This window comes from Galeopterus variegatus, unplaced genomic scaffold, assembly GCF_000696425.1.
Source record: "Galeopterus variegatus unplaced genomic scaffold, G_variegatus-3.0.2 Scaffold248, whole genome shotgun sequence".
In the NCBI taxonomy this organism is placed as follows: Eukaryota; Metazoa; Chordata; class Mammalia; order Dermoptera; family Cynocephalidae; genus Galeopterus; species Galeopterus variegatus.
The window spans coordinates 187,492-215,006 of record NW_007726359.1 but is presented as its reverse complement, the minus strand read 5'-3'; the positions used below and the strand labels follow the sequence as shown (position 1 = coordinate 215,006).

The window sequence follows — 27,515 nt, the reverse complement described above, 5'->3', positions numbered from 1 at the left end:
TGAATCAAGAAGGTGAAGAGAAATCTAACAGAGTACACATACGTGGTTATCAACAGATCTCACCAAGTGCACTCATCCTGTGACATGAAATATAGTTGATGGGTTAAATACCCACATCCATATTTTTGGACTTGGGGGGATGGTGTGTGTGGGTGGGGGTGGGGGGCTGTTTCTAGGCCCCTTCTAGACATGATCTGAGACTTGGGATGCCCCGTGGAGATCATAGCTTTCCCATGAATGGGCTCTGGGCCTGGCCTGACTTCCCTGGCACATGGGCCAACCAGTCTTTTCTCTTCAGGGATTTGTCCTTTGGAAGGAGGAGGAACGATAGCTGAACCCATGGGATTCTGATTTCTCTTAATGGGCTTAAAAGGGGTGGAAAGATTTTGGTCTTATGAGGTCTTTCCCCATGATTTGTTTTTCTTAATTGAATAAAGACAGAAGAATCACTTTATGATTTCATAATGCCATTTTACAATATTGTTGGTCTTAGCTCACACTCCTAACCACTGGGGATGGAAATACATTTTTATCAGAAACTTAAAAAAAAAATTCTGTATCTACCCCCCCCCCCTTTTGATTATTCATGTTTATTGAAGAGATCTTTGAGTTCCTATGTCATCCTGGGTGCATCTAGCTTCTGATGGCCAAAAGTCATCCAGACGAATATTAAGGTTCTGAATGCATGCGTTCTAAAACCTAAGTCAAGTGTTTGGATCCCCTTACCAACCAGCTGCCCCCCACTCCCCCCAAAACTTAAAAAAAAAATTCTGTATCTCCCCCCCCCCCCCTTTTGATTATTCATGTTTATTGAAGAGATCTTTGAGTTCCTATGTCATCCTGGGTGCATCTAGCTTCTGATGGCCAAAAGTCATCCAGACGAATATTAAGGTTCTGAATGCATGCGTTCTAAAACCTAAGTCAAGTGTTTGGATCCCCTTACCAACCAGCTGCCCCCCACTCCCCCCAAAAGAAGCGTATGTTCAAATGTTGATTGTGTTTTACTGGTTTATTATAAAGGATATAACTCAGGAAAAGCCAAATGGAAGACATGCATAGGGCAAGGTGTGGGGGAGGAGCATGGAGCATCAGTGCCCAGTCTGGGTGCACCACCCTTCCAGCACCCGGTGTGTCCAACCTGCACACTCCTCCATGTGTCCACTGTCAAGTCACTTGAATATATTTTCCCTTCTTTCCATATTTTTCCCTCCCCTAACATTCCTTTGCACCTGGATGGCATTACCACATTTTCCTAATCATCCGCTGGCTGGTGCCTCTCTCCTTGTTTGGTGCCCCCCTGCGCCTGGGACACATGAAAGTGAGGCTGGTGCGGAAAATGCTGCCTGAGCGGCATCAGGTCAGATCCCCGCCCCACAGACCTAACAGCTGGTACTGCTGAGTTTACATTGAACAAATCGCTGTGGGAGATCCAGCCTCGCTCCACTTAGAAACAGCAGCACCTTGCAGCTCTCGTTGTATTTTCCCGCCTTTTTTAAAAAGAGGTTCTACCAGCAGTGAAATGCTTGAAAGATTAGGAAAACCAAGGTAAGGAGTGTTTCAAATGTAGGCTTTATTATTATTCATGTAGGGTGAGACGAACAGATCAGGGGACAGTTACTATAGTTTGTAGCTCACAGTTCCCAAGAGAAATGGGCATTCCATGCCACACAGCACCACATGGGGAAGCAGCAGGGTCCATCAGGAGGTGGAAGGAGAGAGGGGGACAAGTGGGCAAGAGGCTTTATTCTGGTTTTTGGAAGAAGGAACAGGTGAGGCTGGGCAAGCAGGTTTAGCACTGGCTAGTTCGAATAATTCCAGCGGGCTCTGGGTGTAGTAAGTGCCAGAGTTGTCTGATCCCTGGCCTTGGCCCTGGCGTGATTAGAGCTAGGAACAGTGGCCTAGAGCCTTCCTAGAGGAGGCGGCTGTGCAGGGACTCTGGATTGGTTGGCTTGCACATAAAAGGCATGCTTGCAGGCAAGTTCTTTACTATCTCTGGGAATTGGCTAGCCCTGGAAGGGGATTAGTCTCCCCAGGGTCAATAAGGCCCCTGATGTCAAAACATTACAATAAAAAAACATGCTTAATATAAGGAAGATAAACAGCTCATGAAAATCCAAGCGTCTAGGATATACAAACTCTGTTATCCTTTAACTCATCAACACCCCATCCAAAAAACAAATATCTTTTCCCTTCTTGCCATAGTTTGCCCTTCCAGTTGTCTCTCTGAGTGCCACCCCACCCCCATAACCCACTCTTTGCTCAGTCCTGTAAAAAGGCACCTTGGAATAAATGAATAAGTGAGTGAAATTGTGAGAAGAGAGTCATTTGGGCGTCCCCTGACAACCATATTTAAACTCTTCTAGCCAAGACAGACACGGCTTTCAAGGCGTTCTTGGATGCCCAGAACCCGAAGCAGCAGCACTCGTCCACTCTCGAGTCTTACCTCATCAAGCCCATCCAGAGGATCCTGAAGTACCCGCTTCTGCTCAGGGAGCTGTTCGCTCTGACCGATGCGGAGAGCGAGGAACACTACCACCTGGACGGTGAGCCGCGCCCCAGCCTGGGGCCCCCGCTGTGCTCCCGTGTCTGGATGGTCTAGCTAGCTTCCTCATTTCATGACCTTTCTTCTTCCAGTGGCCATCAAGACCATGAACAAAGTTGCAAGTCACATCAATGAAATGCAGAAAATCCATGAAGAATTTGGGGCTGTGTTTGACCAGCTGATTGCTGAACAGACTGGCGAGAAAAAAGAGGTAAGGTTCCCATTTTTCTCAGGACACCTGTCAGTAAAGCTGAGTTTGAGTTTGCTTTTTTTTTTTAAGATGTTATTTATAAGTAGAATAGTCATGATGATATTGTTTTTGTTGGTGGAACTTTCGTCCTGTATCTAAGGCTACCATGCGAATTTTCTTCCTCAGCTGGGCTATTTCTTAATATAGGAAACTTGTTTCTGATGCTCATCTCCTCACCCTTGCGATCTGTGGTTTTATCCTGTGTTAAGTGTGAGAGTGAACTTCTAGTACCACAATCTGGGCTGTTTGTATAAGTGCCATTAAAGGTCGAGGCTGTATCCCCAGAGATTAGAATAACATCTGGCATGAAGTAGGCGTTCAGTGAATAATATATGTTGAATGAATACAAGTTTCAAATGACTGAATCACTTTTTTAAGTCTACCCAGAAACCTACTTAGAAGCAGCAGTGACAGGAACAGATATTCCTGAGAAAGAGTGAATTACAAGTTGTGCCTGAGTCATCAGAAGGTTTACTTGAAGGCAAATGTTGATGGTACTGAGATGGATCATAGTGATATGACATGTAGTCATATTCATTAATACCTCTGTATATTTAGATTTGACTAGAATATTCTACTTGATTTTACTTTCCACCTTAAAAAAAAAAAAAGCAGGAGGGAGCATGAGGTAGGGCATTCTGCTGTGATTAGAAGGAGGGTTGAGGGCAAAGAGTGGGGCAAATTTTGGTTGTTTAGTCTAAAGGAGAGAAAGCACCTTATCTTCAGAGATATAAAGGTTATTATCCAGGTTCATTTTTATATCTTCAGTGGAACAAAACAAGTTTTCAGACTGCTGAAAGATAATTTTCAGAAAAAGGTAAATCATCTAATAGAGATGAATAAAGTGAACCCACATAAAGGATTTTTTTTATTCATATGATGTGAGGGACCCAGGCAGGTGTTGTAAGGGTTCATTGGAAAAGTCAAAATAGCATGGATGTTATATATGAAGTAAAGAAAACATTGAGATGAATTATAAATGGAGACCAAATGGTTTTTCCACAGCTGGAGGAAATCATTTAAGTCAGCACCAGACTGGACAGGATTTACTTGTCTGTCTGTTACCTGCACCTTACAAAGAGTTGCAAAGGAGTACAAAGTTAGCATCTGGTAGCCCAGGAGGGTATGATATACAGGATGCGTAGTTTTCCTTTGAAACACATTTTCTTTTTCCTACCGGATACTACAAGCAGAGCATAAAAATGTTCTCAGCCTAGTTGGCAGATAATTTATTCAACCCACGAGCAGGTAGAAAAACTGGACACTGCTACTCTGTTAGTTTTCATTTTCTTATAAAACTTCTATGGTACAAAAAAAATATTATGCTTATTAAAGAAAAGGGCAAAATACAGAAAAAGGCAAGAAGAAAAATTCTCTACAGTCTCAAAACATAGAATTTAGCACTCTTAATGTTTTCAGCGCTTATTTTGATTTAAAAAATGTGTGTATATGTACACATACTTACACATTTTGTGGAAAGATAGAATTTCAAGATAATACAAATCTTTCCACAAAATTTTTGAAGTACCCTCATATGTATGCTTAAATAGTTACATTTTGAAAGTAATTTTGTACCTTGATTTTTTTTGTTTTATATTGAACAGAATTTTCATGTTATTTTAAATTATTCAAAGGAATCATTCAAATTATTGTGTAATATGGTGTGGCTGAGCAGTGATTTTCTTAATTCCTACCTTTAGGCAATTCTCTTTGCTTCATTTATTGACTGTTATGAATAATCAAACATTTTTGATCATAAGACTGCCTCTGCTCACTTTGTATTTTAATTTATTTTATTCTGACAGAGGAGGAGTTTACTGGGTCATGGAAATAATTTTATGGGCCGGCCCGTGGCTCACTCGGGAGAGTGCGGTGCTGATGACACCAAGGCCATGGGTTTGGATCCCATATAGGGATGGCCGGTTGCTCACTGGGTGAGCATGGTGCTGACGACACCAAGTCAAGGGTTAAGATCCCCTTACTGGTCATCTTTAAAAAAAAAAAAAAAATTTATCATATTTTTATATTTTCATTATATGCTGAGCTAATTCCTAGATTTTAATAACCGTAGGAGCAAATGACCATGATGCTAAAGACTAGATGGTGATATGGATAGTGGATTGAAAAGAATTTAGGAAAAAAATGAATACAGTCAAAAGTGAGAGACTATAACGGGGAATATGGCTCAGGTGGAACGGAGGTTCTTTAAAATGAAATTCTGACAATCTGACAATCAAGTAACAAATCTTTTCATCAAGGAACAAAGAGATATAGCATTGTACAAAGTATTCTCTTGTGAGCTGAGATTGTAAAAAGAGATGTGCAAAAGGTGAAGGAGGGACATTGACTGAGAACCAGTAGTAAAGAGTCAGAAAATCCTACATTGTAATTAGACGGTCCAAAGCCCAGAAAAATTAAGGCTTGGAAAAGATGCCAAAGAGAGCAGCAAAAGAGTATGTTTTAGCAGGAGAATAAGCAGGAAATAGGCCCCCAATGGGAATTGGTTACTCAAAGGCAACTGATTACTCAAGGAGAACAGCTCAAGGGTCATTTGATCTCTTTTTCCCCATTGAGGAGAATTGTCTTCAAACTGGAAAGGATGCAGTGGCCTTGATTCCCACAAGAATATAACCCTAGGGAGAATGAGTCATGGGGAAATAGTATGATTTATGCCAAGAACAATGACAATTCTACAGTGTCACTTGCAGCAGTGTATTGGAACAGCTGTGGAGATTTAGGCAGATGATTACAGAGGTAATCAAGTTACGTTCTGATTTTTACAAAGATGATTCTTGGTCTTTGTAGTTCCCATTTAATTGCAATATCCAGTAAAAACCTAGAATGGATTTATGAACAGTTTGTAATCAGGAATACGAACATTTGTCAGTGTCTGCTGGTAGTGGCAGATTTATACCTTAATGGTAACAGTCTAGGGACACAGCACACCTGAATCCTGTCTTCAGCCAACTTTCCTTGGGATATCTCTGAAGACAAATATGTTCACCCAGAACAAAGCTGGCAAAGAAGCATTTTATGATGGAGCCAGGCCTTCAGTCTCTCACGCCCATGTTAAATTATGGGAAGTTGAGCTGTACTACATAGAAGCATCCCTTTTACTTAGGAAGGAGGAAGTAACTTTCTTCTAACTTGCCCTTAGAAGAAAGCCTCTAAAAACCTGGTTCAGTAGGGCATCCTAGTGTTCATTAAGGTAGAGGCCTCCCAGCAGAACTCACTGCTGGGGTTCAGGAGGAAGATTCAGAGGGGGGCCAGTGGAAGCCCAAGGGAGCAGCCCCGACCCCCTCATCACACTTGCCACATGGAAACTGGTTGCGAGAGCAACCACGTACACAGGGACTGTATCAGCTGTTTTTCCTGTGTAACGAACAACTCAAAATCTCAGTGGTTCACTACAACAAATATTTCATGTGTGAGTTTGTAGTCAACTGAGTTTTGGCTTCTCTTGGTGAGCTCCAGGCCTTAAGATTCAGTTGTGTCCCATGTCTCTTTCTTAGGATCTAGGCCAAAGCAGCAGTGGCTGTCTTGGGCAAGTCCTTTCCATGGTTGGAAGGTGGTAACTCAAGAGGGCTGGTGGCAACTTGTTATGCAATGTCTATTGCCCAGGTGGCATGGCCACATTCAAAGTCCTATAGACAAAGATGTATATTCTGCCTAGTCTAGTGAGAGGTCAAGAAAATTACATGGCAGTAGGAACAGATATTCATACAATTTTATTGGAGGAAGTAGAGTTTGGACAATCTACCACCGTGACCTTTAATCACTTTTAAAGACATACCCCCTGAGGCTCTGTGAATTTGACTTTTGTGTAGAACTACTTCTCTTCCATGTGGGAGTTTGAGGGGTGGGTAGTAGAGATGATATAGTTCCCTTAGCTGATAATATCCTGAGGGTTTGATTGACTATATAATGTGTATCAACAAAGTAATAATGATTGCTTAAATTTTTTTAACCCTTGGTTATACTAATAATAGAGCTCAGTAATAATTATAGTAATGATTATATAATCCCAATCAAGGGAGGCAGCAAGACCTCTGTATTCTGAACTGATGTGGGGCCCCATCTCCAGCACTGAGGCCTGTTTGGTGGCTTGAGAGGGCAACAGCAAAATGCGCTGTGTTCAGTGGAGGGCTGCCCAGTTGCTGCTGTATCTAGAAACCTGGCTAGATCATAAGCAGCAACATAAATGAGAGCCAGTTGTCCTTGGGAAGCTCAACATCAAGTTTTCAAGTGTTTGAAATGCTGCTTTGAAGAGGTGGGAATTGGGCTTGATTTTTATGGACCTGGAAAATAGAAGTGAGAGGCCACTTGGTAGGCACCTCAGGGAGGCATATTTGAGGAAGGACTTCTAACAATTTGTGGCATTTACAAATGGGATGGACCATGGACTTTCATTGCTTGAAAATCTTGTCCCCTGGCATGTTTGAGTAGAAAGCAGGTCAAGAGACCCAGCTCTTCTCCTGTGATTAGGCTGATAAGAATATCCCCCCTGCAGTGCATAGGAGGTTGGGATTTTGATGGGTTTGGAAGTGGATCCGTATATCAGTATGTTTCTGTTGCTTATAGCAGAGTATCTGAAATTGGGTAATGTATAAAGAAATGAAATTTATTTCTTACAGTTTTGGAGGCTGGGAAGTCCAAAGTCCAGAGAGCATGTCTGATGAGGGTCTTGTTCTTGGTGGTGACAGCAACACAGGGTGTCACATGGTGAATGGGTTGAACAAGAGAGACTAACCTGCTCACTTGCTCTCCTTATAAAGTCATCAGAACCATGTCCATTACTCCATGAATGGATAAGTCCATTCACAAGGGCATGGTCCTCACAATCTAATCTTACCTCTTAAAGGCCCTATCTTCCAAATACTGTAATAGGATTTCCCACCCTCTTAACACTGTCATAGTGGGGATTAAGTTACTAATACATGAATCTTTGGAGGACGTATTCAACCCATAGCTGCATGTGACTCCAGTTTGGAAAGTAGACGTGACTGTGGTGAGGTGTAGACACTGGACTACCATTGGACTCTGGGTCATCATGTCTGGATGGCTCTACAACCAGAACTTGTCTGAGACGGTTTAGGATTTGGCCACTGGGGACATATAGCTAGACCTGATGTCTGAGGACTCCAGGGTTTCACACTACCCAAGCCTGTAGAGGGATCTTCAAACCCCTTATTTGGCTTCTTTCTTTCCCCTCTAAAGTGGGATAAAATCTTCTTTAAAATGAATTAGAAGAAGAGATAATTTGATTTTACTGTTTTCCAGAAGACCAAACTCACCAGTGGGAGTGTTTGCAGTTTTTGGGGTGGATCTTTGTCATCGATGGTCATTAGTATCTCTTTGGGAAACTATCTCTATTTGAACATCTCCAATTTCGTAGATCACTTTTAACAGATTTACTGTGTGATTTTGAGAGCCCCAATTTACACCTTTTTGCCATCTTATTCTTGAAATTCTGGTAGACAAACATGGGATAAAGAAAAAAAAAAGATGAGCATTTTTTTCCCCCCTGCATCTTGTGTGTTTCTTTGGGAATATATAGGATTTATTTTTCAATTAGAAAATTTCATATGAATTAAATGATTTTTTTTTCATTAAAATCTCATTGTACTATTTCTAGCTCAAATGTGGCTAGAACATAATGATACTATTATTTGGCAGTAGAAAAGTTAGCTAGATATTATATCTTAATCCTGTTGTTTCAAAGAGGTTGTGTTTACAGAGCACTGACAAATTAGAAGTATTTTAAAAATGTAATCTGTCATTTTCTGTGTTATTTCTTTTTAAAAAATTTCTCTTAAGTTTTCAAGTAAAAATTATATATTTGTTGTATACAACATGATTTTTTGATATGTGAATACATTGTGGAATCTATAAAGCCACCTGTTTAACTTATGTGTTATCTCACAGACTTAATCAAATGTTTTTAGGAACAATATGTTCATGAAGTAAAATTGACATCAGCTGCCTGATTTTCAGGTTGCAGATCTGAGCATGGGCGACCTGCTTTTGCATACAACAGTGATCTGGCTGAACCCGCCAGCGTCGCTGGGCAAGTGGAAAAAGGAGCCAGAATTGGCAGCCTTTGGTATGTATCAGGAGAGGATTTTGAGGAGGGGGAAATGGCTGGCTTATTGTTTAAAACAAGAGCTTTTCTTTTCTAAGACATAGTTAACTAAGATAAAGTTAATTATAGTTGTGTGACGTGGTCTTTCTGGTATGGCCATCAACCTCTCACAAATACTAAATTAAACCTGCCACTTAAATGTGTACTACGTTGCCACTCAGCGGCATGGGTGGCCCGAAGTAGCTGTGCCCACTTCTATCTCAGGTATAAACGTGCAGGCAGGAAAAGAATTTTTTTTTCTTGCTGCTGCTCTGAGTGTTTTTTCAAAATAATGGGTTAATAATAAACCAAGGAAAAATCAAGTGAAAAATCAAGGCAAAAAAGTCTGTTTTTGAGACCTCAAATCCTCTTCTCTCCCTGATGGTCTTCCTGTTTGTAATGCTGGGATTTAGGAGGATGGTTCTCTGATGAACTGTGGCAACTCTGGGGTGCCTTGATCAGTTGGGAGGTACATCTCAATCACGTTGCTGCTAAATGTGAGGGTACTTCAAAGAGTTCGTGAATAAATATAATTACAAGATAATACACATCTTTCCATGAACTTTTTGAAGACTCTTTGTACTAGCAAAATTAGATATACTTGTGAATGATTAATTTTTTATGGATTAAAAATGGATGGATGGATGCAGTTGCTCCAGTTGGAGATCACATTTGATTGTATTGTAATAGGGTTTTTGAGAAAGAGAGAAAAGTTATGGGTTAGCATACTGGAAATTGTGTGTAATTCAGGAAATACGGCTTGTTGTTGCAGTGTAAGTGCTTATAAAATGATCAACGGTCCATGCTTTTGTTTTATGTTGTATTTTTTCCTAGTCTCCCCCTAGAAGATTCATGGGTAGGAACACAATATAAAGGAAATGTAGCATTTACTATTCTCTTACCTTACGTTATTTTTCTGGGCTTGGGGGGAGTGAGGTCTGTTTACTGTTCCTTTAAATTGAACTCTTTTCCTCTATGGTGTGAACAAAGTATTCCCAAATGGAACATCCTAGTGATATTAAATTAGAGTGTTTAATGCCTAGACTTACTGAACTTCCTACTTAGAGTACTTAGCTTTCATTGAGAACCTAGTGATATTCCTAAAATTTCTATGGAGCCACTGTAGCTGTTGATGCCATTTCATTAAAACTAGCAAAGGAGCACATCAGTGTGCAGAGAAAACGTGACTGAATAGGGCTTACAAAGGGGTATTGGGGCATTTGAACAAGTTGGTAGTTTTTGATGGGGGTGGGTGTTTTGGGGGAAGTAGTATTTGGTCTCTTTTCAGCATCACCACTTGTGTTTCTTATATTGTACTTTCTCCTTGGGGATGTCTGGGATCTCTCTGATGCTTCTTGGTGGCTCAGATAGCGGACTTCATGGTTGTTTATGAGAGGGCAGTGTGGGGTAGCCAACTCCCAGGAAGGTGAGCCCATGACACCTGTCCCTGCTGTGGGTACATGTTGCATACCCCACTGTACCACAGTGACAGCAAACTTAGTAGGGGCCATAGTTAACAAGATAAAACTAAAGAAGCTTATCATTAATAAGTGACACAGGCAAGCTTATGATTACTCAGAATCCTCTCCAGAGTAATGGTAAAGAGAAGGGAAGGATTACAATTGGGATCATGAACAAAGGCTGACAGTGATCATTATAATGAGCTTATATATGGATTCCCAGTCATTAAAAGTGGCAGGTTTGACAGTCTCTGTGATTTCAAGTGGCAAAGCAGAAATAACAGCCTCAGAAATGCCTTTTGAAATAGGGAAGAGTCACTGTGAGGGAAGTAGGTTAATTACCACAGATCGAGCAACTTTGGGGTTAAAACATGGTTGTCTTTTTGTTTTGGTTTAAACCTCTAATCTCAGGAAATAGTGCAAGCTTTCTTCTGAAACTGAAGTTGACTTGCTGCCAACCCAGCACCTTGTGGTTTTACTCACAGGATGGCTAATGTGCGCTGAATGTTGATGATCATCGTCTTAAAAAAACAACGATGACGACCTAGGTTTCTGCCTTGAAGGGTATTAGATATTCAACTTTTGGGGAATGGAGAGGGTGCTTTAGGCTGGCAAGGATAGCCAGGACTTTTGGAGATCAAGGCTGTGTCTAAAGGGATTAGGCAACACCATGGAGTCATTTAGGTGAAAATAGCCCAAAGGATAGGGAAAGTTTGAGGGGGAGGTTGAGGTGTTTATTGCTCAGGTCTCAGTGCCAGGCTGAGGCTCACTGTCTGGCTCTACTGCTGCAATCCAAGATAGTTAAGGTCGAGGGGAACTGAGGTAGGCATGTTTGCCTTCTTAGACCCATGGCAATCATGTCATTGAGCTGTAGTGCTAGTGATGTGGTGGGTCTTCCGAGACTAGGATCACTCAGGCCTCTCTCCTGGGGTAGAACTCTCTTACTTTAAAGGGACCTTTAGCTGTCTTGGCCACTGTGACTTCTGAAGGCTTCACGGTGCGAATGAAGGATATCCTCAAGCTGCTGGTGCTCAGCCGCTGTGCAGAGCTGCTGTGGCCTCCCTGGTCAGTACGAATCTCTGGGAGGGAACCTTCCAGTCTGTCCTCTGGGAATCTTGAGGGGTCAGATGCTGGGAGGTATGAAGGGCTAGGGACAATCTAATCTAGATCCAGTGTCTGGAATTGGGATCTTTACATCTTAAGGCTTACTTTCTGCAGTGGAGATTAGGATGACCCTACACGAAGGGAAGACTGACCTGTCCGAAGTAGGATAGAAAATAAACCAGATTGGGTTGGTCTCCAGAGGGCCTGGGAGCCTGGTGGCCCATCCCTGAGAATTCTCTGAATATTCATTCCCTTTGTAATTCTGTTGTCGGATATACCAGGCTGTGCCTCATCCGGCTGCCATGGGACTGGGCTGTTCTTCAGGGATGAATGGATATGGAGAATTGTCTTAGTATGTGAAGGCTGCTCTAACAAAATACCGTCAACTGCGTAGTCCGTGAACTTTAGAAATCTACTTCTCACAGTGTGGAGACTGGGGAGTCTAAGATCCCACATTATTATAGGTGCACCTTCTAGCTGCATCTTCATGCAGCGGAAGGAGTGAGGGATCTCTTCTGGGCCTCATTTATAAGAGTGCTAACACCATTCATGAGGTCCCTGCCAAAGGCCCCATCTCCTAAAACCATCACATTGGGGTTTAGTTTTAACGTGGGAATTTTGGGAAAACACAAACATTTAGACCACAGCAGAGACCCTGACACACAGAACCAAGGCCAGGCTGGAGTCACCCTACCATTCCTTCTGGGCGCCAACTCCACTTCTGTCTCTAGGAGGAGTTAGAATGACTGCATGTTAATATACATGCTTGACATTGCATAAAGAATTGTCTGGAAGATTATGCATAACTCCATTGTATCTCCCCACTCCCAGAAAGCATATAAGAATAACATTCACTGCTCCTAAAGAGCTTACTCTGACTTAGTCTGTTAGAATAAGTGGGATTGCATTCTACTTCATAAATGAATTTTTGTTTCTTTAGGTCAAAAAGGTGAATTCTGTTTCCTGAATTATGAACACTGTGTGTTCCTGTGTATGTAATATTAGCTTAACTTGCATAAATGTAAATCATTTCAACAATTGTATTATTATTAAAGACATTTGTATTATTCCTCCAGCTACTGAATTAATACATTTTTATTGAATATGTGTCAGCTGAAGTTTTTAACCTTGAGATGATATAATAGCTAAATATTATATTTTACCCAAAAGTCTTGAAGAGGGGGAGAGGTTATTTCCATTTATGTAGGTTTTCTGTTTATTTTGAACCTGGAAAATCTTGTCTCAATAGGCATTTGATTTTCACAGATGTGGCAAATCAACCATAGGGTGGGTGGGAGCCAGTTAGTTAGCTGGGATCTCACTGTCTTCTTTATAACCGAAGTGTTTATCACCACACGTTATCAAAGGTAAGGGGAAAACCCTATGCATTTCATGCCATAATTGCCTTTATTTTTATTTTTTTCAAGTCTTCAAAACTGCTGTGGTCCTTGTGTATAAAGATGGTTCCAAACAGAAGAAGAAGCTTGTAAGATTTCTTATTTCACTCCATAGTTTGAAAGTATCTCTCTATCTGCTTCTCAGTTATAGCTGCATCATTCTGCCCTTTTATTGGCATGAGCTTTTTATGATTTCTTTGTGTGTTATTGAAGTCTCTTGAGGAAATCGCCCATCCTGCCTTCTTTCAGGCAGGCTCTTGTTTAGAGCATGGAAGTGAATAGCTATTGGGTCTACCCTGGTCCAGAACCTTCCTAACACTATTTCCACCTTTCAGTCTTGCCCCCATTCTTGTTTTGGGATCCTTTTTCTCTCCTTTCCTTTGTGTCTCTTAACCTGTATTTGGTTAGCAAACTTCCTTGTTTGCACACTCTCATTTAATAAATACTTAATATATAATATAAATATTTTAATGTGATATAAATACTTTAGTATATTTTATTTAGTTTAAATATAAATATAAATATTTAATAAATATACCTTATTTATTTGCACACCCTCAGTGTATTTAGCAGGCGGCCTCTTTCTTTCTGCTGGATGAACGAAAGAGCACATGGGTGAAGCAGAGTTGCTGCGTGAGAGTCTGTCACTGGTTTAGAAAATGTGGGGTCCTGGTTCAGGGTAGGTTAGATTGTTCTTACGCAGCTGATTTCTCCTCTCTGCAGGTAGGATCTCACAGGCTTTCCATTTATGAGGACTGGGACCCCTTCCGATTTCGACACATGATCCCTACCGAAGCTCTACAGGTTCGAGCTTTGGCAAGTGCAGGTAAACTCTCAACGTGTGCTGGGCACATATTTCTGATGTGTGTGTGGATTATTTGAATCCACACTCTTGGTCTAACCACACTACCATCTTTTTTCTTCTATGCATAACTCTCTTTTCCCTCAGTCTCTCCATTGCCTCTTATTTACCCAGCCATTTGCTAAATATTGAATGAAAGAATGAATGAATGAACTGAATGCGTGAACTGAGTGAATGAACGAACTGAGTGAATGGGTGTGTAATGCCTTCAAAATTGCTCCAAGGAATTCTAGTCATTCTGTTTTATATATATATATATACGTATTTATATATAAGTGTATATATACGTATATATATATAAGTGTATATATATACGTATATAAGTATATGTATGTATACGTGTGTATTTGTATATGTATATATACGTATATATGTATATATATATATGTAAAATATAATATAATAATATTACAGCGACTAGCATACAAGTAACAATGAGCTTTGTATGAGGGTACTTCAAAAAGTTCATGGAAAAAATGGAATTAAAAGAAAACTAACTTTTCTATGAACTTTTGAAGAACCCTTATACTTCTGGAAGGAGTCCTTGAGACCATGAGAAGACAAAGCCCATATAAATTACTTACTTGCCTTTTGACCAGGAGACCCAAAAAGACCACCAAAAGTACCAAAAAGCCACTGAATGCACCTTTTTTTCCCCTGAAGTATTACAAATCTTTATCTTCAATATCAGTGTAAAGACTTTTGAAAAGTCAGTTCATTTTCTGTGATCCAAATAGTAGTGAAGGCTGAGTTGCTGGGTGTAGCCATGAGAACACTTGATGCTTTAAGCACATGAGAAGAGAAGTAAACTTCAGCAGGGTATTGACTAAGAAACAATATTTCTGTGACTTAGAGACCCCATCCTGGGCTTAATTTGTGGCCAACTTCTAGAGAGGAGGAATCAGTAGTGACTCTCCTAGGCACACCCTAAAGGGAGCATCTTTGGGTAGTCAAGTGGAAACGCTGTGGACACACCTGTTCCCTATCCCACTTGGACAGCAGATGTAGCTTTCAGGTAGTAAAAAGAGGCCCTAGAAGTGGACCTCTGCAGGTACACAATGGGTGTGTATTTCTGTTTCATGCTTCTGGCATCTAATGTGAGCATTAAGTTCTTGCTGTTCGATTTGTGTTAGCCTCCCCTTCTTTCCACTTGTCACCTCCATGAGTAATAAAACTGGAGCTGATCTTCATAAATCCAACTCACCCTCGTCTGATATCTTGAGGAGAAGCCTCTTGCAATGTATGGTAAACTTCCAATTATTCCCCCAAATTAAACAACATAAATCTTTCTTCACAGTTGTGTTACGCCTTGCAGTAGGAAGGAAGACACAAAAATCTATGTAGGACAAAGATATTTGGGGTGATTATTTGCCTTAAGTTTTCTCTCTAGGCTTCCAGTAGAGTGATTTACCCTGATGCCTTTTCATGTATGATTTGATTTGCAAAATCAATTTACAAACGAGTTTTCAGTAACTTGTAAATTGTGGGTCTATAACAGCTGCAATAACTTTTTGAGGTTTGGATATGTTTCCTTGTGCCAGGTTTATAAATGAGAAAGCTTATTTCTAGAGCAAACTGCTGGCTTCTTAGCCAGGAATTTTGCCCTAATTGAGGACTAAACACACAAAGACTTTAAAGTTTGAAAACAAAGCCATCTTTGTGATATGACATTCCATTCTCACCCTCTATTTTTCATTCATATCAAGTTTAAAACTGTTGAAAGCTTATTTTAAGTTATAATGACTAGTCAAAATGTCTCTCATTATGAAATACGTTCAAGTGGATTTGAGAATCAGAACATGGAATTTCTCGATTTTTATCTTAGCTCAGGAAAGTCTTTAAAACTTTCTGCAAGTGGATTCTGGTTGGGGTTAAATAATGTGGCCACAGTGAGGGTTCGTGACCAGGGTTCTAAACCACAGGATAAGAAGGAGACCTCACAGTATGCAGCTTTCATGTCTGCAGTGAATTGTTTCTTTCACAAACACTTCATTCATGGCTTAAAATAATGTGGTTCTGTAGGCATTGCAAAGCTTAGAAATTATCCTAAAATATTGCTGTTTTCATCTTCTTGGCATACTATTTTTGCTCCACTTGGAGTGGGCATGGCAGGAAGGCAGGAGAAGAGGAGCCCCATTAAGTCTCCTGGCCTGTTTACTGGGGCAGTAGGCCTGGTCGCTCAGCGGGGAGGCTCCCCTGACAGCCAGCAATGGCCTGCATCCTTATATTTCTACCCTGGTGAAATGTGCATTGGGATCTTGGGGTCCGTTTAGTCCAACTGTTTCCAAAATAATCACTTAATTGAAATAGTTTAGCCCAGTGGGCTGTGCAGCTGGAAGGGTGAGTTCTTCAATCAATGTGATTGACAGATTGCCCTTTTAGATCACCTAGAAGGAGATTTTAGCAACTGGACATTTTACAAGTGTTCTTTTCTTGACATCCATTAAGCTTTCAGTCACTTTGTCTCTTTAGGTTGTGGGATAGGAGTGAAATATCTTTGGTCTTGTGCTGCTCTGTTCTATTTAAACTTACACCAAAGCATGGAAAATGCTTTTGCAAAAATGTAAGTAAATCCATTTGAAAAGTACCATAATTCATTCTTGTTTCAATATATCTAGATGCAGAAGCGAATGCTGTGTGTGAAATTGTCCATGTAAAATCGGAATCTGAAGGGCGGCCGGAGAGAGTCTTCCACCTGTGCTGCAGGTGAGGCTGCCCCCGCGAAGCCGAGGCCAGACAGCCCAGTGACTGTTCTCCAGCCTCCTCTGTGGTTTGCAAACCAGCCTTTGCATCCCTAGACTCTGTGGTCTTTCTCTTGTACATTCGAGAAAGTAACACTTATTAAATCAGTAGTTCTGATTTTATTAGAATACAGAGAGTAACCTGTTAATTTAATATCTTTCTGTAAACAAATAGGAATGTTCACATATACTCAACATTCAAAACAGGGCTTTCTTCCCATATTTGCATTCCATTGATTAGAATGACATGGTTGTCTTATAATATTGTGTTTTGGCATTTGGGTGCATTGAGCATCTTTGAGATGCAGCAGATAGCAAATCAGCTGGGAGGAGGAAATAGTGTGTAAAGGTATGAACAGGATTCCTGATCATTTCAAGAAACTTCACCATAGGGAGGTTGACTTGTGTTGATTGCCCATTGGTCATGAGTGGAAGCTGAACCTACAATGCGGGCTTCTACTTATTTCTTCTTGTTTTTTTCCTTCTTCTCCCTCTCTCTAGTCACCTTCTTCTCCCTCTTCTCCTCTACCTCTTCCACGAGAATTTGAGGTCTTCCATATGTAGCCAGTTCTCTCTCCTTTTTTCCCCTAAAAATATCAAGATGGATGGTCCCAACAGACAGCATTCTTATCTATTTGGCTTTAAATATAAACCATATTTAATCATGCTTGAATTTAAACATAGGCACTCAGTAATTAACTTGAAACACAGTGAATAGAAGTATGCTATGGGTTGCCCACAAAAAAACAAGGGAATCAATATCATTATGATTATCAGTGATATTTTATAATGCCATTGCTAGGATAGTAAGAAGGCGCATTTGCCAAGCATGAACTATGCTAAGCACCTTACATTCATTAATTCATTTAGTCGGACCAAGATACTGCTGTTTTTCCATTTTACAAATGGGGAACCAAGGTTCATAGAGGGTACTTTGTCTAAAGCCTTACAGAAAATGAACACTAGGTTCAAACTCAGGTGGGTTTAACTTCAAATCCCATGTTTTGAGTTGCTACACCACCTCTCTATTGGGTAACAGGGGTCAACAAAGGGCAGATCCCCAGGAAGCTGTCAGGATTAGAAGTGAAAAGTTTAAGATAATTTACATGTGGTTTGGGCACCATCATTACCATCTGTTTAGACTATTCTCTTTGTGATATATTGGTCAAGTCCATGGGATTCAGTGAACCTGCCTGTAGAGATGCCATATTTGTGGTTTATAAGAAATTCCAGGTGAAACTTACCTGGTTAAAAATATTGAGAACTTAACAAGAAAAATAACTCTTACCTAGGAAGCACTTTTTTTACCATGAGTATTAGGGCTTGGGAAGATTTTACAGTTCTTAACAATATAGCCTTAGTACTTATGTGCTGAAATGTCTCATGGGAAGAGTTGATATTTAATAGGAGGGAGCCCAACTTTAGAGGAAACGAAGGACCATCAGTGTTTGGGTGCTCTGCAGAGCTGCAAGAATATTGTGGTTCATTTTTCCTCAAAAACGTTTTAGAGTGAAAGGCAGGCTCTGCTATAAGTGCCAAGAGCAGAATTTGGCAGCTTCTGGGTGCAAAATCCTTCTGTCTATCGATCTGGTCATTCACAGGCCATAGGAGATGAATCACAGAGCATAAAGGGAGTATGTGATGTTTTTCCCCAGCTATGCAAATGTGGCTCACCATAGAAATTGGAATCACAGCCTCAGTCTTTAACCTATGGCCCTCAGGGATATTTGTTTGGCCGCACCTGATAACATTAGAAGTTGTCTATGTGGGCCGACCCCGTGGCGCACTCGGGAGAGTGTGGCACTGGGAGTGCAGCGACGCTCCCGCCCATGGGTTTGGATCCTATATAGGAATGGCTGGTGCGCTCACTGGCTGAGCGCGGTGCGGGCGACACCGCACCAAGGGTTGCGATCCCCTTACCGGTCACGAAAAAGACAAAAAAAAAAAAAAAAAAAAAAAAGTTGTCTATGTGTTTAAATGCTGTTTCCCTAACCCATCTAAATCTTGTCTTCATAGCTCCCCAGAGAGCCGGAAGGATTTCCTGAAGGCTGTGCATTCGATCCTGCGTGATAAGCACAGAAGACAGCTGCTCAAAACCGAAAGCCTTCCTTCATCCCAGCAGTATGTCCCTTTTGGAGGAAAAAGATTATGTGCCCTGAAAGGGGCCAGGCCAGCCATGAGCAGGGCAGGTACTGTGGGGATTCAGACGTTCAAGATCCCCGTCACCCCCACTCCGCTGTAGAACTTGCGTGAGCTTGACCTCCTCCTCCAGAGGGGGTTAGCTGTGGCCTTGTGGGGGCTAACGTAGGAGTACAGTTCTTCCCTGGTGTGAGGTTCCTTGCCCTGGCCTCCTTCCTGGTGGCTCCCCGGGGTCCACCCTTTGTTGGCTTATCTGGCCCTCCCTCAAGCCTCCCTCTGCTGCCTCCTCCTTTGGCTGGTAAGCTCCTCTCTCATTCGCCAAGCCAGGAAGCCATCGTATCCTCTTTCTGGAGTGGCTTTCTTAGCCTGCTTATGGAATGAGGGTCGCTGCTTTGCATGACAGCCAGCTTAATCTAGCAAAAAGCAGTGTGTCATGTCTCAGCAAGGTCACCGTTCACTGTTCTGAGAACATAGTGGCTTCGTAATCCCAGCCTGTTCTCAGTAAGGATGTCAGGTTTGATAGACCAGATGACACAACAGATTTTTACCCTCACCTTTATTTATAGTCTCCATGTTAATCGGGGGAAGCCTTGAGCTGCTATTGGAAAAGAGGAATCTAGAGTTTAAATGGTCCCAGAGTAAATTTTCTTGTAGGACTTATTTAATCACTTTGGAGCAGTGAGGAAGGAAAATCAATACTACCTGTAAATGGCAGTAAAATATATCAAGGAAGAAAGACATTTTCCTAACACTTAGGTACTTAATGACATCAAGATATTAACATTTTTATCACTCTTTTATTAAGAGGCAGCCCAGAATTTTGCAGGGAGGATTCCAATAAAAGAGGCTCCCTTCGCATTTGCCAAAAAGAATTCTGACCTCTGTCCTGATTATCTTTCTGCCTGTTCTCAATCGTATTGAAAATGCACGGATAGTACTGTGAATGGTTGAAGGTTTTCATAGACATAACCTACCTAGCTTGACATGGGATATTACATTCTCTAATAAGTTCAACTTAAGTTTAATTGATTTTAGGAGGTTGGTTATTTTAAATCTGTTCTCCAATCAATCAATATGTGTTTATTGAAAACATAGTGCGGTGAACAGCCAGCACTCTGCTGGTTTCTCCAAGGTATCCAAAGAGCCTTACATACTTTCATATCCACAATGTCTGAGCTCATCGATCCTGTATAGCTCACTGTACAGAATTTTATCTTGGAATTGTCCCACCTGCTCCTCTTGTATGCCAGGGAATGTTTAATAAGGATTAGGAATCTGTGTCCCAACCTCAGGGAACCTGCCTATCATTGTCCAGGTTTCAGTTGTTAATCAGTGAACCTAAATTCAGAGCTGCATTTACTTTGAAACTAAGCACATTTAGTCTATAGTAACTGTTTCCTCTGAGATCCCTTTGGAAAGAAAACAAACCCTATACCTGCCATCTGTTTTCTGTTTTCATTATCACATATCCATCTGTCAGTCATCAACTCATCTTATGTTTGACCCATTTCAAAGATGCAGACACTAGCACCCTTTACCCCTAAATACTTCAGCATGCAGATCATTAACAAGCATTTCTAGTAGCTTTGAATTAGATTAGTTCTGATGTAGTGAGTGATCTTCACTATGATGGCGTTGAGACAAAATTGAACAGGAATTTTTGCTTCTTCCCAGTGGAGTAAAGTAGGTTATTTTTTCCCCCTGTTTTGCCTGAAAATAGTATTTATCCCCCTCCTTGAACAAGAGTGGTATCCATTTGTTTCATTTTAAGGTGGCAGAACACTCAGGAATGGGGGTGGGTGCACAGGGGTCTGAGGCAGAGGATGACTGGAGTGGAAGCTGGTCAAGTCATTGTTGAGCTTTCTGACGCTTGTGCCTGCTGTGTTGGAAGTCAAGGCTACGTTTGGCAGTAACTGAGAACGGGCATCTTAGTTCTAGCAGCACTGAAGTATTTTAATGGTTTTTAGTGCTTAGGTTTCAGGAAAGTGACTCTCAGTTGGTGTGTAGGCTCTCCCCCTCCATTGGGAAGCCCATGCTGCATTTCACCTTTCTGTGGCTAATGCAGCAACCACTTACTGAGATCCAAGGAGAAGCAGTGGCTTTTATATGTGAGCTGTCTCTTGTGTGTGTGTGCATGGTGGGATTGCTTGTTGGTTTGCTTTATGGGGTGACATCTCTTGTCTGCTTGTTTTTAATAATTCTGGCTATTTAGAGTGAAAGAATGAATACAAAGATCTGTTTTTCTTAACTTTAGTCACTTTTTATAGTACTTTGTTGATCAACTGCTTCGGTGTCACATTTATTTCTTATTCCACTCAGGCACTAATATTTTAATTGTTTTGTGTAAGAATGAGTGATACACGGAACATAGGAGGGAATGAGGCTCACAGTTCTTAGCCTCACATTTCAAATGGGACTTTGACAGCAAGGGGACAGGGAAGTAACTGGAGATTCCATATCTTTAGTGCCACTCTTTTCTGTAGAAAGAAAAGAGGGGACTCTAACTGGGATATGGTACCTTTAATCTAACTGCAGAGCCTCAAGAAATGATACATTCGAGTTCCCAGACAGCATCATAGCTTAGACCAGTGTTCCTGCCTCCTTGATACATCCTGACGGTTTCTACAAAGACAGCAAAACCCTAGAAGCACCCCCACCCTTACTAGAGACGTATTCCAGCTAAATCACCCGGGGGGATCTTCATAGCACTGTGCCATGGGATGTGGTCAAGTCTTGAGGACCCTAACTCACTGACTAATCTCAAGGTCAGTGGTCTACTTGATAGCAGCAGCGGTCTATGTGACCTGTCTCTTAGGTGCACAGGTTGGAGGAGTAGATTATTTCAGAGGGAGTTGAGTCCTCTTTTCCCATAACCTACAACCTGACCCATGTCCCCTGCCCTTCAGTGAGTTGCTTTAACATCCTCTGAGTCCAGGCATCTGGGCAAGGTGTAAACACTCCTAGATGGACTGGTGAAATGTAGACTCGAAGCCCCAAATGACATCAAGGCACTAAATGCATACCATTTAGCTTTTTCTTTTCTTTGCTGTCTGGATTTTCATCTCACATAAAGCATGTGGGGGTTTTATTTTTATATTTTTGTGTGTGTGTGCAGTGTCCGCCCCAAGCAAGTCTCTTGGGAGGAGGAGGCGGCGCCTGGCTCGAAACAGGTTTACCATTGATTCTGATGCCGTCTCCGCAAGCAGCCCAGAGAAAGAGTCCCAGCAGCCCCCCGGTGGTGGGGACACTGACCGGTGGGTAGAGGAACAGTTTGATCTTGCTCAGTATGAGGAGCAAGACGACATCAAGGAGACAGACATCCTCAGTGATGACGATGAGTTCTGTGAGTCCGTGAGGGGCGCCGCAGTGGACAGAGACCTGCAGGAGCGGCTTCAGGCCGCCTGCATCAGCCAGCAGGAGAGAGGCCGGAAAACCCTGGACAGTCACGCGTCGCGCATGGCACAGCTCAAGAAGCAAGCCGCCCTGTCGGGCATCAGCGCAGGCCTGGAGAGTGCCAGCGAGGAGGTCATTTGGGTTAGGCGCGAAGACTTTGCCCCCTCCAGGAAACTGAACACTGAGATCTGACTGCGTCGCTTTCCGCTTGGAGAATGTGTGTAGATACTTGTCCCCGCCCTCCCGTACCGTCGACGAGAATGTTCCCTTCGGCCGCACTCTTGCACACACGGTTTTGGCAGCTGACTTGGTTCTGAAGCCATGTAGCCACCCAACTTTGTCATTTTTAGCAACAACAGCAGAAAGAATTGTTCAGAATCCCAAGTAAGCTTGAGTCCTATCTTCTGTATATTAACTAAGGGCTTTTATTTATTCTCAATCAGGGCCTGAAGAATTAAAAGAAAAAAAATTCTATAGCACTGGAAAGCAAATCACCCCCAGCAGTTTCAGTATGTACAACAGATTAATTTTAGGGGACACACACACACACACACACACACACACACACACACACACACACGAGCTTGCTCTATCTGAAATCAATCTCCTAGGAGGGGAAACCACTTTCAAACACAAAAAGAAACAAAACATCTGTACAGCTTGCAGTGTTCTTACTCCTGTCCCTTTCAATGTCTGAGAATATCTGTGTATTTTAAGAATGTGTGAGGAGAGGGTGGCGATTTATGTTTTGATGAGCCTTTTTTTTTTTCTTCTGTTTTGGTCTATGGCTGGTCTTACTCTATGTCACTGTTCGGAAGCTCTAGTTTTGCATAGAATTATAAAGATGCCAAACTCTTTGAAAAGAGATCCAAATTTATCACTTGAGAAAAAAAGAAAAAGCTATTTTTTGTATTTTACCTGAGATGCAGGGCACAAATAGATGAGAATTTTACAGTGTTAGTGTAACTGAGTCTAAAAAACGAGGATATAATGTTTTACAGAGAGAATGAGGCATGGTGATTTTATATTTATATACGAAAGGCCACCAAGAAGCTCATGCTAAGGATTAACTTTTTTCCCAAGATTTTTTTTTTCTTTAGTGTTTGAATCTGTATTTATGATGGGAATTTGGTTGAATTAAACATGACACCTGAGTGGGCAGTGTGTGTTTCTATTGCACATGGCAGGGGAGAGGAGCCTCTTTCTCATGGGGTTGCCTTGGTTGTCATTGGTTTTCTCATCAAAATTGCATCTTCATTCATAGGTTACCTACCCCTTCCCTGACAGTCCATAACCAAACCTCTTAACAAACCAACCTCTAGAAAAACATCTGTGTTTAATACTTTCTTCATGCCAACAAAACAGGGTAAACATGCTGAAAACCTAGCATTCTAAACAGATATCCAAATAAGAACAAAAACAAGTTATAGCACTTTCAATTTTTTTTAAAAGGTTTATAGCTTTTTTTCCTTCCCCCATTTCGCAATGTCCACTTCCTAAGAAGAATTTAAATAATATGAAAACTTTCTTTTTGTGGAAAATATCTATTTGGTGTTTGACACATCAGTAGGTACTTTAAAGACCTGAATTTTATAGTAGCTTTAGGAATTATATTTTATAAAAATCAGTTATGACTTTATATTTCCAGACAATAGAGTTCAGAACATCATGCTCTTGTGCTCCTGCTTGCTTGACCTGCTTTCTCCCCTATGTCCCTCCCATTTCGGGTTTCCAGGGCTTTGAGCTTGATCTTTTGAAAGTTTTATTCTATTAAATTTTTGCTATATCTTCCGGTTTTCTTAAAAAGCTTTAGAATGGTTTCTATACCCTTTGTATCACTGCATTGTTCCATATCATCTCCAGTTTGATTGTGTCCGGATGGAAATCTGAAGCAGAGGCTTTGAGTAGTCGCATTTCCTAGTCCCAGTGCAACGCATCTATCTGAAAATACTGGAAAGTCTGGTGCTTGGAGAGGGTGCCATTGTCTCTTGTACATAAGGTCATGACGTGTCTATGTCAAAAGTTCTTATATATTTCTTTTATATGCTGAAAGAAGGTCTATTTTTATGTTTTTAGGTCTATGAATGGAACGTTGTAAATGCCTGTCAACCAATAAAAATAATGAAAATTGTCTGGGTGATTCTATGCCTTTGTGGATGGGAGGATGAGTACACACTGTTGGCGGAAGAGAGTCCGTGGGAGAAAATTCCTGGGAATGTCTTCTTAAAAAATAACTATCACGATCATCAAGGGAAAACTGTCTTGATGGAGCTTGAAGTTTTAACCAAAAAGAAAACCCAAAATCATTAGACCAAGATGCTGAGCAACTGTAAAGATTTGGAGAAAAGGAAATACCACAAATACTATCTGTTGCCCAAACGGGGCACTATGTTAGTCTCCTCCCCTGTCATGGTGGGAACAAGTTGAGGGGTGCCTAGGAAGTATCGGGGTGAAGTGCAGAGCTCAGACTGGCCTGGCTGAGTAAGCTTTTGAATCACTCTTGTGTTTTGTCACTGTCACCCGATGCCTGTTGCCTGGGTCTTTAACAGAATCACATAAAAAGGTGAATACGGTTTTGGAGTACCTTTCTCTTCTTGTCAGAGTCCTAATCTTACTCCTCCAGAGTCCCTTACAAAACCTCACCTGGTCAGTTACCCACCTACACCTGCTCTACAGATGGAAAGATTTTCTCCTTTTCCTGGCAGCTGGGGAGCCCTGCAGTGAGGGCCTTGCTCCTTGCAGGGGTGGTCCACGGACCAGCAGCGTCAGAGTCACCAGGAGCTCATGAGAGATGCAGAAACTTGGGTCCCACCCAGATGTCCTGAACCAGAACCTCTATTTTTAACAAAATCCCCCAGTGATTCATATCAAGTGATTTATCTGCATGTTCACATTTGAGAAACATTAGTTTGGCAGCCTCCAAACTTTTTGGTGTTGAATAATGATATGGAACACGTATGTTTTTTATTTTAAATATATTCAGACATTACTACACAATATATACCTTTTTAAGATACAAAAAGATTTCTTTCTGCACCCAGTATATCCCCCTTGGGGGGTGGCTGAAGCCAGCTTAACACTTTCTGGATGAAATTATTGCCACAGTTTGCGCTCTGGTGTGAGTGAGATTTAGCAGTTTAGGCTGCTTTCCTGTCCAAAGCTAAGTCTGTGGGGAGGAAGTGAGCACTCAAAGCCAAGTATAGAGGAATCATTAATCATAACGCCTTTTCTCCTAACTTAATTTCTTTTTCAGGCTCCTATCCCACCAGGCTGGCAGAAAACATCCTCAGTTTACCCCTCCATCCCTAATTATCAAGGCTTGGGGGGATTTAGGGTAGTGTTTGCCCCTCCAGTCCTGGAGTCCATTTGTCTGCAAAAGGTAGGGTAGCAACGACCAACCTCCTCCTCCACAGGCTCTTTCAGGTTTGGTGGTGGGCTCTCTAGGGTTCCCTTCTGCCCAACTCTCTGGGGTGTGCTCACCTAGGGAGCTTCTGCAATTTGGTCTCTGACATTTTATCTCCTCTCTTGCCCATGTTCTGGCCCTTTCCATCCCTCAGAGCTCTCCCACCCGTTTCCCTAGCCATTGGGTAAACCTCTGGGTGGGTGGTTATGGGGAGGGGGAGGGAGGAGAAGTGGGGAAAAGCCCTTATCTTGTTTCTTGCAAACTTTTTGTTGATACCCAAGGTTTACAGGCAATTTCTGTTTGTTTGGCTTTTTTTTTTTTTTTGCCACAAACCTATCTCAGGATAGGGAACCCTTGTGACAGTTGGCCTCTTAGAAGTATTGAGCAGGTTATGGGGAGGGAGAAGTGAAAATATAGGGAAAAAACAAAATATTCAGCCACAAATGAAATGTGTGAGATCAGAAATGCAGTGTCACTTTCCCCTTAGGCTTCTGTAAAGTAAGTCAATGTTTGCAGAAAGAAAAAGGAGTATTCAGAACCCAAATCGTGAATGTGTAGGGCTTCTGTAAACACAGAGTGTGGGTGCTGCTGGTAAGCTGTTATCTTCTGTTGACCAAAGCAGTGGTAGAAACCCTCCCAAAACATGTCCCTGGGACCATAGATCTCATTCAGTTTATTCTGGTCTATTTTCTCTATCATGTGAAGCAACTTTTAGCCTATAAATCACACTGTTTCGGTAGGGGAAGTGTCTACTGTCACTGAGTCCACAACCTCAAGCATGTTCCTCGGTGTAATGTGACAAATAAACAAGTCCTCATGTAACTGCTACCAAGCAGTAGGCCCTTATTATGGGCTGGTGACTTCTAAGTTGCGGGCAATAGGTCCTTTGCTGTTGTCTAGTGATTCAAGAACACAAGGGATTTAGAAAATATGTGGCCTCAACATTTTCTTGACGGTCAATTACTTTCAGGTGGGAGAGGCATAACACTTTTCTAAAGCCCAAATTCAGAGTACTTAGTATTTTAAAAGTCAGGAGGCACTATAGAACGTACTCCTTAAGAAAAGTTTTTTCTCCCTGTTCTTAGACATGCTCCATACCCAGGTCAAGCAAAAGTAGGGTTTTTTAGCCAGGGAGACCCTAATAGAATTGCTGTCCACTTTCTCAGCCCCAGTTCCATCCTCTTTGACTTCAGGATTTAGGCCCTTTCCTTGAAAACTACCTGGGGCTTCCTGGCTGCTCCCAGGAATTACTAGTTTGGTGCTTTCATGGGAAATATAATGTCCTGTATTTTGTTGTGCTCAGCTCGGTGCTTTTGTGTTCTGCCTGGTTTCACTAACCTTGCACTTTGGACATTAATGGTCGGTTAATTACAACCCCTTCACTTTTAACCAAGATGTTAGCATTGTGTTAACATCGTGCCCTTGACTGTTTTGTTGAATACATCCATGTGTGTGCACGTGCCCGCGTGCGCATGTGCACGCACACTTATAAAATAGAGTCACACTATTTTGTTAACCTGATTTTGCCTGTAATAATACAACTTGTGGACATTTTCCTATGACATTATAAATAGGTCTGCATCACTCTAAGTCATGGCCACATCCATCATAATGGATTGGGCCGTCAGTTACCATAATTTACATGACTAATTTCCTGCTGACGGACATTAAGGATTCCAGTTTTTTATTATTAAAAAAATACAATGACCATCCATATTGCATATTTCTGTGCACTGATCCAATTGCTTCCTTAGGGTATAATTGAAGAGGTAGCTTTTGGTACATTTATATGCATTTTAAAGATTTTGGTACACATTTCTAAATTGTAGGATGCCATACTTGTGTTTGGCTTCTGGTGAGTGGTCAAGATCTTACTTCCTGTCCAGTGTATTTACTTTGTCACAGAAATGCCTGTGTCTTTGCCATGGGAAACTGGGTTTCCCACCTGAGCTTGTATTTAGATTCTTGGGGCGGGATATGCTTGCTGAGTGGGTCCTTCTCCTCGTCCTGTCCTCCATCCTTTATCCACACTGTTTTGCTGGAATGTTTGGCCGTTAGTCAAACATTTCCAGAGCGGGGGGTATTTGCAGTGACAGGAGTTGA

The 27,515-nt window shown here is 41.6% G+C and overlaps 1 protein-coding gene across 1 annotated transcript in view; it reads left to right on the top strand.

Annotated features, from left to right (window-relative positions):
• Positions 1-24,142, top strand: part of TIAM1 (T-cell lymphoma invasion and metastasis 1) — a 127,706-nt gene extending 103,564 nt beyond the window's left edge. Inside the window, exons 18-25 of the mRNA XM_008566503.1 lie at positions 2,364-2,543; positions 2,635-2,753; positions 8,787-8,895; positions 12,905-12,963; positions 13,598-13,700; positions 16,355-16,442; positions 18,494-18,666; positions 21,732-24,142. Coding sequence (XP_008564725.1) covers positions 2,364-2,543; positions 2,635-2,753; positions 8,787-8,895; positions 12,905-12,963; positions 13,598-13,700; positions 16,355-16,442; positions 18,494-18,666; positions 21,732-22,201 — 1,301 coding nt within the window. The 3' untranslated portion in view covers positions 22,202-24,142. The remainder of the gene's footprint in view (positions 1-2,363; positions 2,544-2,634; positions 2,754-8,786; positions 8,896-12,904; positions 12,964-13,597; positions 13,701-16,354; positions 16,443-18,493; positions 18,667-21,731) is intronic.
• The last annotated feature ends 3,373 nt before the right edge of the window (positions 24,143-27,515 follow it).